This window comes from Hippoglossus stenolepis, chromosome 5, assembly GCF_022539355.2.
Source record: "Hippoglossus stenolepis isolate QCI-W04-F060 chromosome 5, HSTE1.2, whole genome shotgun sequence".
Lineage (NCBI taxonomy): Eukaryota > Metazoa > Chordata > Actinopteri > Pleuronectiformes > Pleuronectidae > Hippoglossus > Hippoglossus stenolepis.
In genome coordinates this window covers 15,820,282-15,834,972 of record NC_061487.1, presented here as the reverse complement: position 1 = coordinate 15,834,972, position 14,691 = coordinate 15,820,282, and the positions used below count along the sequence as shown (strand labels likewise).

General features: G+C 41.3%; 1 protein-coding gene across 1 annotated transcript in view; it reads right to left on the bottom strand.

The window, feature by feature from the left end:
* sema4ba (sema domain, immunoglobulin domain (Ig), transmembrane domain (TM) and short cytoplasmic domain, (semaphorin) 4Ba) overlaps positions 1-14,691 on the bottom strand; it is a 42,897-nt gene that overhangs the window by 5,666 nt on the left and 22,540 nt on the right. Inside the window, exons 3-8 of the mRNA XM_035157972.2 lie at positions 5,176-5,336; positions 4,913-4,975; positions 3,870-3,968; positions 3,252-3,363; positions 2,911-3,027; positions 2,136-2,293 (exon numbers count right to left, since the gene is read on the bottom strand). Coding sequence (XP_035013863.1) covers positions 2,136-2,293; positions 2,911-3,027; positions 3,252-3,363; positions 3,870-3,968; positions 4,913-4,975; positions 5,176-5,336 — 710 coding nt within the window. The remainder of the gene's footprint in view (positions 1-2,135; positions 2,294-2,910; positions 3,028-3,251; positions 3,364-3,869; positions 3,969-4,912; positions 4,976-5,175; positions 5,337-14,691) is intronic.

The window sequence follows — 14,691 nt, the reverse complement described above, 5'->3', positions numbered from 1 at the left end:
AACTGACTTAGAAAAAAAATAACTCAGGGCGTTGATGAATGATTTTAAAAGTTAAAAAAAGGAGACACACTACTCCCTGACGATTCTCCCTCCCTGACACTACTGCTGCGATTCAGCGCCTCTGGCACGAGCCTTCAACGTGATGCGAGCGGACACGGGACTTCTTTGACATGTAGACTAATTTGTCCAGAAACCATCTTCAAACCTCAGCGTGGACGTGATTTACAATACGTCATGTTTGAGTGTGAAACAATCTTCAGGGACTAAATGGAGACGATCTGATACCTCAGTTCATGGTTTCAATTCTTAATGTTCTCATAGGCAAATATCTAACGAGAGGAAAGTTGGCTGTTGGAACGAATAAGCAGTTTTAAAGATGTGCAGAGCAGACGACCAAAGAGAAAAACTAAATGATACATAAAACCCATTAAGACGAAACTTCAAATGAGTCCACTCCGGTTTTACATTAATCAGAGGAGATGACACACATGCGCAATACTGAGCTTCTGGAGCTAAAACGTATTGTGGTAATCCAGCTAATAAACTACATACAGTTTATTCAGCTTCTCCTCGCTGAACCTTGTTTTATAGTTTAAAGCCACTTTGTGTTTAAACCGACGTATAAATATTTGAAGCCAATGCGTCCCATTCAATAATCCCTTATTGTTCAAAAGGCTGTTAGAAAAAATCCTATGAAAATGGCTGCCAGTAATGGCTTCTTTTCTGGGAAGTCGAACAGTCCTGTAAATGAGCACATGCTTTTTTTTTTTTAAAGCTTAACGTTGTTTATCCTTCCATAGCGAAGCTCAATGAAGTAGAACCTGTGTAATAAACACTGGAATAAACAAAGAGCGGGACTGTGGCCAACGTAATAAGTCAAACAGATGATTATGAGACACAGGGAGAGGAATTCATTTGACATCATCTATCTTCAAAGAATTAATCTCATTTTAAAGCTTTTTTCTGTTTTACATTTTCTGTTGGATTTTGTTTCGTTTGGGAAGCCAACTCTGAAAAAAATGACACGTTATTACTCAATCCCATATGGGCAATTTGGGGAAGGATGCTTATATTCAGCACATATTTGAACCATATGAGACAAAACCCCCTGAACAAAATGCCACATGAGTCGGTTTTTATTTAACTCTATTAATTGGAATGATTTTTCCCTTTCTTTAAGATTGTTTTAAAAACATTTTTTAAACATTTTCGTTGATTTCCCAGAGAATGATTCATGGATCATGATGACATGAAATCTGCCATGTTTAGGGGACTGATTTATGAATGTTATCAGGATCCAGTGAATTTAAATGTGTTTTCATAAGAGGTATGGAGTCTACTGAGTGCCATACTCATTTTTAAATTTGATGTCGGCTATAGAAACACTCTAGGTGGCGTCTTGCCTTTATGACTGCAGCAGGATGACTGTCAGGACACACACCACGAGACAGTTTACATTAAAATAGGAACAACACTTTCTGTAGGTGCCTCAAAAGTTGTGATCAGCGTTCACGAACATGAGATGGCGTCACAAGACCACTCTGAAAAGGCGCTCTAACTCGTCATGTTTCCTCTGAGGTGAATGTCAAACTTCCTCCCCGTGCAGTGATAAATTGTCTCCACAGAGACGAGTGGCGGCCTGATACAGACTCAGACTGTGTGAGGTCTGCAGTCTGGTTTAAAAGGCCTCAGGTATTTCAGCAGGTGATAATCTTGTTCCTGCGCATGGATCTTGTGCGAGTCATGAGCCACTCTGCGTGAGTTGGCTACCGAAGTCGTGTCTGAACATAAATATTTTGTGAAACACGATAAGAATAAAGGGAGGAGAGGATCTGGAGAGAAAGAGTCAAACAGAGGGAAACATGCACGATGAATGTTTCTCTGGAGTGAAAGATCCTGCGTCACTGGGCAGACAGAGCAGTGATGCTCCTACTGTATATATTTATACATTTTATATATATATATATATAATCTGTGAGAAGCTTTCAGAAGAAGCAGAAACGACTGAATTGAAGCGTGCACTTAACACAAACACAAACAAAACAAAACACGCACAACCCCCTTCTGATTCCTATAGAGATTGGAGGGTAAAAAGGCAGCTTTAGATGAACCATCTGCTTTCAAGCATCACTCACCTTACACACGCGAGCAATGCGTGACACAATGGTGTTGTCAAAGAAATCAAACTCTTTTCCTGCTTCACTGAAGAAGAAGTAAATCTTGTCATCGTCGCCCACCGGGTTGCCCTCGGGCAGGCTCTCCTGTATGAAGGCAGAGCCAACAAAGGCCGGGTCTGAAAGAGAAGCAGCACGAACAATACGGTCAACTATACAGTATGTGCAACCATAGCATCCAGGGATATACGTCCCTGCTCCCTCTGACATCATCACAATGAGCAGAATATCCATCACCAGCAGGAACTATACATCTCTAATCTACTTGCTTATTCCACCTACGTCTGTCTGTATGAAGAGAACATACCTCGTGAACCGTTCATCTTATCGGCTTCACACGTATGTTTTTTGTAAAAAAAAGGAAGGGCAGTGCGAGAGCTTTTATTTTGAAAACTTGTGAGCTTGGGTCTGAAAATATATAAAATCTATAACAATTTTCAGGGGGATAAACCAGGTAGGATGAACATAAAGTTTTCTAACTTCACTCTGCACCATTGACTGTTTATAAAAAGCTCTGCACACAAAAAATAAAAAGTGACTGTATATTGTAGAAGTGGAGAACTCACTAATGACAAGGGATAATTGTGAAGTAGCTCTAGCTTGTTTAGCACTGCACTAGTCAAGCATAGTTTGAGAATATCAGGTATCTCATAAGGAATTAGATATTCTTGTATATAAAGCTTTTACTATATGAAGTTATCATGGAAATCATTGTAATCCAGCCACAGTGTCGTACCTTGAAGCCAGTTGAGGGAGTTTTCTGTTTTTAGTGCTGTTCCTTGGCTCAGACTCTTGTAAATGATGGGTTCATTTCCTTGGAAACTACTGACTGTCCCAGCATACAGCTCCCCATCTGCAACACAGTGAGGAAGACCAGTGTAATCACAGTGTTTACCATGAGGGAACGAGCTCCTGCGTCACACACAGTAATGAAATCCAGAGGTCGTGCCCCAATTTGTCTTGATATCAACCACCTGTATCTGGTAACTTCCCCAAATCCCCACAGTGGATTTTACTAATCACAACATTTAAACACAGCTTGATTTACTGAGCACTGGCGGCCACACTTAGACCCACCCGCCATGATGGCCGTGGACTTGTATTCAGGGTTGAACGGGCAGCGGCTTCGTCCGTCCTCTGCAACGATCTCACCGCTGTCAGACTTGACGAGGGAGAAGTCGGCCGCATTCTGGAGAAAAAACACATCAGGTTAGTAGAAATGCATAGAACTGTAACCTGCTGTGACAGTGACTGATCTGTCCCTCAGTAAAAAACCATGGTCAGTCAGTCTTTGGCTGGAGTTGACACACAGGTCGTCCCTGTTATGAACTGATATAAAAGGCTTTTAAGGATTTAGAGGAAAGAATTTGTAAATTGGATTGATTCCGATTTAATCTGATTACAAGCAGCAAATATTTTGATCCATTTCCCTCCGGCACAGGATGTAATAAAATAATGCACATTTTATTGTAGCTGGACAGGGGCTGAGCCAGACTGCTAAGTGAGCTGAGAGGCAGGAAGCAGCATGAGTCAGATGCTAGAGGCTCTATCTCCGGGATCTAATAAATAAAAAGTCTTCCAACAGAGGAAATTAACTTTTGAATAATACAAGTTGGTAGATCCTCCGAGAGCAAGTGATGCACATGATCAAGCTGCGCACAGCAACACATCTGACAGTTTCAGATAAACACTTACTATGTAAGCACAGATGGGGCTGAAGGCGTAGGTCCCACACACGTACAGATGAGTGCTGTTCATACGGAGTAAAATCTTGATGTAGTTGAAACAATCCGTCTGAGTTAGAAACAGAAAAAAGTTTCATTAAACAAAGCTTAAAAACACATAAACATGACATACAAGGATTTAGGCTGTATTTATAAAGATAAATGAGGTAGATTGTTTTCGGATTTGATCAACTTTCACCAAACAATATGCTGATTTATTTTCAAAAAGAGTGTTTAAGTGTCAGGTTTTTATTCTTTACGTGTTGTTTTTTCTTTCTCAATGCAAATACATCTTTTACTTTTGTGTTAATAGTAGTGTTGCTGTTTTGTGTGTGTTTTAAAATATTTTTTATTAGGCTATATATGTTGGTGTTCATTTGTTGACTCTCATACGTAATTCAAAATAAGTGCAATGGGTTTTCCGCCTCCCCTTACACTGTATAATATTATTTTAAATTTTTCTATGCCAAATAAATAGTTTACAGAAGCTTATTATAAAGTGAAGTTAAAAATGCAAAGAAAAAAATAAAAGGTCTACAAACTTCCCCACAGTGAAGTAGTTTACAAAAACATCAAATTGTCAATCTAGAGCGCGTGGCACTGCAAATTGTATTATACTGAAAATCAAATTTCTGCATTTTTGTGCCATCATTTTGAAGCAATTTTCAATATTCAAATTGTATTCTGCTGCTTCTGATAATCTGCTCCCTCCCAGTGTCGTGGGGATAATGTCACAAGGCCCTTGGTCTGTGTGTTTACATATAAATGTGCTGGTGGAGCAGGCTGACGGAAAGAAAGAGTGTAATAGAGGAAAAGTTTGTTTGGACAGAGGGAAAAACCCAATGTTGCCGAGTGGAAAGTTACAACTCGACAGGAAATTTCCAGAGTTCGGACCTGGATTTTTATTTTTTTCCAAAGTGCCATTTAACAATGGTCAACTTAACTAACAAAACAAACCTGCAGTCACGTAAATAGTGAGATCAGCCACTTGTGATTTAAAAGCACTTCACTCACTTGCAGGTCTTTGCCTTTAAAACCGCATTCTTCTCTCTTCTTCTCCGGAGTTATCCACGTCAGCTGGAGGACAGAAACACTTCAGACTTAATACAGTCAGGTGTGTTTAATATTCACACTGCAATTTTTGTATCATATCAAATTTATAACCATATATCCACATTGCACCTCTGGGACCTTATTATAAGTCCATTCATATTAATGGAGTATATCATACTGTATATGGTGGTGCAGTTTACAGGCGCCTGCAGAACGGCTCTTACGTTTCTTTGTAGCTTGACTGCGCTGATATCAGAGAGGTTGAGAGAGAAGAGGATCTCCCGAGCGCCGACGTACAGCGTGTTGTCTTCTTTACTGAGGAGGAGGGAGGTGTAGTTGGAGACCCCGTCGACTGAGAAACTTCTGGTCGTCCTCTCCTTCGCATCTGAACACAAGAGACAAAAGAGACAAACGATTAATTTATTATGAATTATGTGAAAAACCATTAAAAGCTGCAGAGAACAGAACATGCATACGGCCACTTGAATTTACAAATTAACATTTGTGTGTGGTCATAACATTTGATGTGCATCACAGATAAAAGTCAAAATGAATCATAATCACGTAATGTGTACCTTCAGCCAAAGCCCTCAAAGTTTCTCATCCTTAAACAGCTTCACAACTCAGAAATAAGCGGTTTTCACACAAGAGCTCCAGAAAATGCCTGAAAAAATTGGGTCTTGACTTCCACTGGCCTTTGCCTTTCACATATGAAGAAAGCAGCAGGAGATTATCTGGGTCAGACCCGTTCATAACAGCTGGAAAATGTCCCGCACATGTTAGAAACGTCATCAACGTGCCCACTCGCTCAATGTGAATTGTCCGGACATTTAAGAAACATCGTTAACATGTTCACCCTTTCACTGCGACATTTTCCCGCTGTATTCTCACAAGGAGCTACTGGGACATTTTACTATAGGGGGCTGGCAGGAAAAACTAAGGATAAAGTCTGGAGCAAATGAATTGAACATTTGTGTTCCCACACACAGCCACTGAATAATTTTGTGCATGTCTGAAAGTGGGAATATTTTGTTCATGAAACATAAGGATTTGGAATAAAATCTTTAGTAAAAAAGCTAACATTTTCTTCACTGTCATCATTTAGTTTTACTTTACTTTTAAAGAAATTTTCCTTACTTTATTAGACAGTTGATATTGTTACATTATTATTGGACGTTGCAAGGCAGTGAACTTACTACAGAATATGTACAACACAACCAAGGACCATGCATGGCCTCACACAGTTTTTCAATATAACTGGAAATACATGTGTGTGTGTGTGTGTGTGTGTGTGTGTGTGTGTGTGTGTGTGTGTGTGTGTGTGTGTGTGTGTGTGTGTGTGTGTGTGTGTGTGTGTGTGTGTGTGTGTGTGTGTCATCAGAGAACAAGGGAGGGTGGAGGGAGCAGGAGAGAAGGGAGCAGGAAAACAGAAAGAGAAAGTCCCTCATATTTCTCATTAAGTACAATAAGTGAAGTGAGTGATTTAAGCCAATAACACCTCCTGACTGAAGCCAAGGGTTAAACCATCAACTCTCCTAATCACTGCTGTTGTATCTCAGATTTGCAGCAGCTTCAACAACTCGCCTTGATTGCATTCCAGCATAAACAGAAGCAGAGAGCTGATGGAAACTGAAAGTGACTGAAGCTCTGAAACACGACTTTTGCCCCCGAAATGTGAAGAAAGAGGAAAATATAACTCCAAAGAACTCAATTTATTTGAGTGAGGAAGGTCTAATATTGTTTTTCTCAATGCTATGATTTCATGTCAATACAGGGATGTTCTCTCTGGCTTATATAGAAACTGCTCCTCTAAGGGACTGTATGGAAATTACTGGGACAGGGGGAGGGGCGAACATTATGCTTCACTTTTCAAAGAAACCAAGGCCCTTCTCAAACTGAATCAGTCCAACTATCTGTGCCATCATTCATTAAACATAATGTTTCCCACCATGATATCTTAATGGGAAATTAATTTTCACATAGACACCCATGAAGCTTGGAAAATACTTTTAGTAGCAAAATGCCACCTTTATGGCAAACATAACAAAATCATGAATATTTGAATCACTTTATTTTCTAACTAGAATGGAACTCATTGGAGCTCATACCTCCGCCAATATCCAACAATCCACTTACGTTCAGTCGAGCTGCATCAAATTTCATACACTCATAGTTCACTAAATATACCTGATTCGGTGGAAGATCCATGAATTATTCCCTGAGAAATTAGTGTCAAATGTGAATTACACCCTCTCTCGCAGTGTTAAAGAAAGATCCGTCCCCTGATCTGGAGCCGCACAAAAACCGAATGGGTCCTTCCCTTAGATGTACCACATCCTTCCACCAAGTTTTGTGGGAAAAATGTTTTTGCATTATCCTCCTTACAAAAGAAAACCAAACAAACCAGCACAAATGGACAGGGGTGAAAACATAAACTTAACTTCTTGACGGAGGTAACTACTACAGGTGATAAATAAGAATTAATGCCACTAAATGAAACTGAACTCTGAACTTAGCCCGAGGAAAAATAAAAATATGAGGTGAGTCTCACTTTCAATCTGCTGGTCACAAAACCTAAATGTAATATAACTTTGAGTCAGCTTCAGGGTCTATTTTCACTTTGTCATCACATGGGTGACAGATTCACACGGGATTAAAACCCACTGCCGCCGGTGGTAATGATCACATTTATGACACTTCCCTGCATAAAACTTATCCGGTCCAGGTAAAATAAGGTGTCATTATGTTCTCCTGATGTGGTATTTACCCTGCAGTCAATGTGACCTGCCATAACCTCACCTCAGTGGGAAGGTACATGAGGTTGAGCGACTTCCTCCCCCTTGGGAAAATAACACGTTAATAGCCATCCATTGCCACGGCAACAGAGAGTCGTACTGTAGTTAAATGTGTCTGTAAAACCACAAGAGGCTCTGCTCTGCGTACTGTGTGGGAACCCACCGGGGCTGTTCTATCTCCGTTTCACTCATTATGGGATAAATGGAGTCCTGATGTGCTGGTGGCGTTTACCAACGTTTTTTCCCCTCTCCACAGAACCTTGAGTGAATCTAACTGTGATTTACCGAGAGGCAAAGACAAAGGCCAAAGTCCAAAACAAAAGCTTTAAGGGAGGATATCTACACAATTAGTCTCTGGAGTCAGATCACCACTGTCATACTTAGCGACCACAGCTTTCGGAGGGAAACAATGAGGCCCCTAATTGAGCATCATTAAAGAGATGGAGGCGGGTTTATGAGCGCACAACAACGCTCACCATTTATAACTGCAGGAAAACATTTATCATCTTACCAGTATAGACATATCGGTTCACCACTGTTTATTTCTCTGAGGGGCAGGTCAATGTTAACGGGTATAATTTAACAGCATCTATCTATTAACAATATCTACGCCTCAAGGTCAGAGCTTGAAGTTTAAAGCCGCTGCAGTCAATATTCCATATAAACAGTGACAGTGTATGAACTGTATTAGCCACTTTCATTGTTTCATTTGCAATATGTAACTTTAGCTGAAGTGATCCAGAGCCAAATGTTTCCCCTCGAGAGTTGGTGGAGACCAAAGCCGAGCAACACCAGCCCGGTTCAAACGACCACAAAACCCAGGATAGAATAACTTCTGGAGGTCAAACAGTGTCCAGACAGTTACCTCAAAAGCACAATCAGAAACTAACGAGTGGATCCTACTTGAACTTGCCCTGCCCTCTACTCAGCATCCACCACAGTATCTTAAAGAATCCCCTCTATTGTTGTTTGACTGCCTGAGGCTGATTCCTGACAAGGCCACTTCATGATAATGCAGCCCCAGAAATGTTGTGGTGAATGGTTGGAAGAGGGGAAACCGACAGGACGGTTCAGAGGAAGAGCTAAGGACAGGAAGAGCATTTTTTACTTTGTTGTAGCCACAGTGTCAGTGTCAAGTGGCCGTCATGTCACTACTGAAGGAGGGAAATGTGTTGTTGGCCTCATTCATCTTGGTGTTTCTTGTAAGAGGAACTTTCAGGGCAAACGAAAACACCTTGAGGTGCATCAGTCTGTTGGAGACATGAGTTTTTAGGGTGTATTTTAGTGTTTTAGAGCAGGTTATGATCAGGATGCAACATGGTTCATCACATCGGTCGAAGATTCATCCAGAAGAGCTTCAGACACAAGAAATCTCAATGTGAAGGCCCAACACTTTACAAGAGCTGCTTTCACACAAGCACTGAATTCCCGAAATTTTCTGGAGGGGCAAATGTTCGAGTCCGTTGCTCCGGACATTTTCTGTAATTTTCCTGCCAGTGCTCCAGGTAAAATGTGCAGTATCTTGCCTCCTGCGTGCTCTTCCCCAGACGCCACCCCTCCTGAATGTTCCAGACGTTTTCCTGTTGCTGTGAACGAGTCTGACCCGGACAATGTTCAGCTGTGTTCTCCATATGCGAAAGACAAATTTCACGCCCCAATTTTCTGGAAATTTTCCGGAGTGAGGCTCCATTAACTCATCCTCCATCTTTTCACTTCTACCCTTATTACTTCACTTACCCCCGTCTGCAGAGGTTCTGAGAAATCTTTCAACATTTAGTAATTAGAAACAATTTAGACACTGACAAACTTAAAAGGAGCCTGTCTGCCTGTCAACGTGTTTCACTGCAATGAGTTTCTACAGAAGAAAAGATTCCCAGGTCTGTGGATTATCCTGAGCATGTGGGACATTGTCTGTGCGAAGGCAAATTACTGTCAAGTTTTTCAACTGTACTTTTAAATTCTTTCCACGGCAAACAACTTAATTAACCTCTATAATACGAGAGGAGCAACAGCTTTCAGGAGCAGATCTGTTGTAACCTTCTTGTTAAACGACGATGGAAGAGAAAAAGGAAAAGCACTACTCTCTCTGCTGCACTGATGATGGAAACACTGGTCACAGGGTCGAGCAGATAGACAACCCTCAGTGTGTGACTGAGGAACGTGTCCGACTGGAACCAGCCGGCAGAACGGGAGGATTTTACACTTCACTGTATCACAGTTACCCCTGCTTGAGTTAGAGAGAGCAGACTCTTTGGTTCATCTGGGACCCTTTATACAAGGGCACACTCCGCGGTTCAACCTCTGACAGCTGTAAGCAATGTGAGATCATTGCCATTATTATGTAATTAAAAGTAATTTCTGCAAATGATGCCGCTAAATGGGCTCAAATACTCGCCCAGACTGGCGTTCTAATCTATTAAGAGGGGAAATTAATTATATTGGGCTTTAAGGGATCCTTCAACAATTTTTTTTTGCAACTGATTTCCTGACGGGTCCGTGTCTAAAAAAGTAGAAGGATAATCAAATGCGTGAACAATCCCCCTCCGAAGGGGAAGAGTGGAGTAATTTGTCCTTTGGTGACAGAGATCTAAGTGCCTTCTTTTGTAGGGCTAGAATAACTGATGAAATCAGTGGCCTCTCCTACGAGGGGGCTACTTTATCAGCTCTTACAGCTGTATGTGGAGGAGATCAGACGATTGCATACCTCATTTAAAGAACCCGTTCTCATTTACGTACAACAGAACTACAAGGAAGCCTTGTCACAAATAAACATACTGCACAAGTGGAAATTAACCAGCTAACTCTGCAACAAACTCTCGATCAGCATCTGTTCAACAATAAACTTGTTCTTGTTCAGAGAAGATCAAAGCAAAGATTTCTGTCAACATTAAACAGAAGGAACTTTTCCTGACTATTGAGTTTAAGCAGTTTGTAATTTTAAAAGGATGAGTTCTAGTCATATACCACCTGTAGATGACCCAAGAAAAATGTTCACCAGATTAAGAGCCAGTCCATAAACGTAAACATGACCTCCATTCTCATTTCTGAAGGAATCCTGCTCTCGCAAGGCTAATGCGTGGTTCAGTGTGTAAGATTTTGTGATACCTAGTGGTGAAGTTGCATGTTGCAGCTGAATACCCCTCACTTCACCCTCCCCTTCGAAACATGACAGAGAACCTGTGGTACCCTTCAGTTCATGTAAACTTTAAGTGTCATAGAAAGTTAAAGGTGTTTGATTTGTCCAGTTTGGACGACTGTAAAAAACATGGCTGCCTCCGTAGAGAGGACGTGCTCCCGTGTAAATAGAGTATAGTATTTAAATATAAAAGTCCCATTTTAAAGTAAAGAAAACAATTTGTACAATTTAGATGAAACACATCTAGAGAAAACATCACACGGATTAGTTTCCATTCAATTTCTGCCAATAAATCCCTTTCACCTACACTGAAGCTTTAAAACAGTAACATTTCATGTAGAAGCAAGAAGCAGACAAGGTTAAAAAAAAAAATCACTGATGCCCTGCAAAAAAACAAGTTATACAACACAATTTCTACCTTCTCTTCATGAGTACTCAGCACCCATTGTTTATCCTGACTCCTCCATAATTAAAAGGAAGTAACGTGCTGGCACCATCATACAGGAAGGAATCTTTACTCATCGGATAAACAGATGGTTTCAGGTGAGAACGCCAGAGCAAGGACACGTAAATCAGTTTGTCAAAGACGACGAGGATCTACAGTTGAACCAGGAAACGTCAGCATAAGAAAATAAACCTCGTGAAGATCACGACACAAGAAGAAATTATAATTAAGAGAGAGTAAGAAAGAAACTACTCTGGCTGATCGAAAAGACAACAGGCACAAATCTCTTTATCTTCATCTGCTTACTGTACTTTGTTCAAGGACTTTACTCTGGATGAACCCTCGTGAATCCAATTGCTTTAAGAAGAAGTGATTTAAAGCCGCTGTTGAGGGTGAAGCTATGGTCGCAGCGACAGGATGCCGACGTGCCGAAGGGAGTCCCTGTGTCAGAGCAACAACCAGAGCTCCCACCAAACTGTGTGGTGACATCAGAGACAGAAAACAGGCCACACTGGAGCCCTGACTGGAATTATCCCCCCAGTAATTTTAAACTAGCTATTAAGAGCTGCTACTGCTGCTGCTGCTGCTGCTGCTACTGCTGCTGCTGCTGCTGCTGCTGCTGCTGCTGAATGGGTAATTGTGTGGGAGAGAGGACCTGGGAAGCTGAAGGACAGAGACCAAAGCATCTGGCATGCATCAAGACAACAGGCCGAGAGGGTCAATTCACCAGGAGATTCATTAGGCAAGCTGTGAGCCTGCTGTTTGTATTGGTAACGTGTGGAGCTACATCTTGTTAGCAGGATATTGTCCCCGCTGCGTCACGCTGATGCTGTGATTGGTGGAAATTTCGAACACAGCTTAGAGAAAAAGAGGCTGGAGAGTCATTTTGTCAAGGCTGAAGAGATAGTAAAGTTTAGAGGTAAAGTGCAGGAGCAGGGAGGAGATTTAACAGGCTTGTAGGTGGTAAACTTTATTAGTGGACGGAAGCTTATTAACATGCTAACATTTAAAGTGTAACTACACCACCAGCTCTGAGCCTTACTCCACCAGCGTGTGATTTTGAAAACTGCTAAAGACTGAGCAGAGGACTGACGAGGCGACACACTGCCATCCCACATAAAATGTCCTTTACCCAGTGTGTGTGCGGGCGATGCAAATTGCCTGTCTCCCTTAGAGAACTTGTGTTGTAGATATCGCTACACAACTAGAATAAGAACAGACCACATATTGTCTATAAACAGCATTTCTCCAATCTGATAATTGACCTGTCAACATTTGATTTGAGGGTGTTTAATCTACATGTCATGATGTAGACATGTCCTAGATGGTTGACTATTTTAACATCGGTTTTGCAAGGTCCAAGACGAAACACTAGGTGGTGTGATGAGCCACGATCAACCCATGTAATTCCGATTTTTTATAAATTTGTTGAGAAATCTGACATTAAATCCACCATTAATGTGTTTCATCACGGTACAGTCATATTATTTGGTCTACAGCTCAAAAAACATATTTAACGGTGCAGTATATCTTTAAAATATAACACTTTCCCCCCCCCATATCTACGGACCTGTACTTTGTTAAAGAGCCTGCACCTTCACTCCTCCTAAAAGATCTTTTTCCCATGGAAAATGTTGACAGGGCAATCTGTTGGTCAGGGAGCAACAAACCTGACCCTGGATCAGCAACAATAATGTAAACCAGCTGCTGGATCATCAGGAACACACCATGACCTCCTCCCTCAGTGTAAACAGGGCCGAGGTATCAAGATCTCAGAGAGTGTACATGAAGTTGTGACATGTTTCAAACTGGATCAGCCTGATGCTACGTTACCTGTGTATTTACAGGAGGAGCAGACACAGTCACCGTGTCCTCACTACCCCTTGAAATTGAACAAGTGAAGCGGTGACAGTGTTTTTATTGGGTCTGTTGAGTTTGATTTATGTCCTCGCTCCCCGGAGGACTGGACAGAGCGAGTGTCGTAAACATCAGCAATATCAGGATCAATGATCGGACTTTTCATGATGTAATGAAAACAGTCACGGAGATGGACACTTATCAGTCATATACACACATAATCCACTACTGAGTATTACAGCATCATAAAATCTGTCACAGGTGCTTGTTTAAATTCAGAAAAATCACACACTATTGAATCGGGGGAAATCTATAAAAGGTTTTTTTTCCTCCTTTTTAGAGCAATGTAAGTAAACCTTAATCTACTTAAATTTAGTTGACAAGTAAAATTATCCTACGCAGAAGAACAAAATTAGGATTAGAAATGAAGAAGAACTGAAAAATAACCAGAGGCACAGAAAAGCCATTCAAACAATCTAAATCTAAAAATATTGAATTCATCATTTTATAAGACAAAGAAATACATTAAATTTTAAAGCAGAAACAAGGACATTTTTCATATTGATATATATTTCATATATTATCATATAATTTCCTTTCCAAAATTATTATTTTTACAAAATCCCTTTGGGCTCTGTTAATTTTCATTGAGCTCTAATTGCCACTAATGAAAATACATGATCAGTCATTATAAAAGTAATAGTTTCATCCTCATTACGTTTCACATATCTTCCCTCAGTGGTGGACTGAGATCTAGTGAAGCATGTTTAAGCCTTCGCATTAAAAACTGCTGTTCAGCTGTGTGGCACCAGCACAGCATTGAAAAACCTTTATCTCACTTGACACCACTGTCGTTCTGAATTACTTGAGGGTAGCTGATTCAAATGGTCTCGACATGACAGCTTTTAAATAATTGAAACGCTTCACTCTCACTGTGGCTGCGGGCACGGCGGCTTCACAAAATTAAAGCATGACTGTCGCATGATGTCGAACAGAGGGCTGAGCAGATCAACAGGCGGAGACGGGCGACATAACTGGCTTATAGGTGTGCCTTTAAATAGCGTTCCAACACACTAAGCCGTTCAGCATGGTTTGCATTAAGGCCTGGAACAAAAGAGCAGAGAAAAGCAGATGCAGACCCCACTCCCTGAACCCATGATCCGTCCTGATAGGCGCATAATGAGAACCAGACAAGTGTTCACACCATAACACATACAAATCCCCATTCATTATTCATGGCAGATTACCCTCTTCATTAAGGCAGAGCCGGGGACCAGGGGACACAGAGAGGGAGCGAGACAGAGTGGGAGCAAAGCGGAGGGGAAGTTGGTCTGTGAGAATGTTACCGGATGTGAAGCAGCCATGCAGGCAGGGTTCTGGTCCGCCTACAAGCATGCAACCCGTCAAGCTGAGTGGCACCCAGATAGGACATTGAGGACCCGAAACCAAGATGAGAGCAGACAGTTTGTGCCGTATAAAGTTCAGGTCTCCGAGCCCTGCAGCTCTC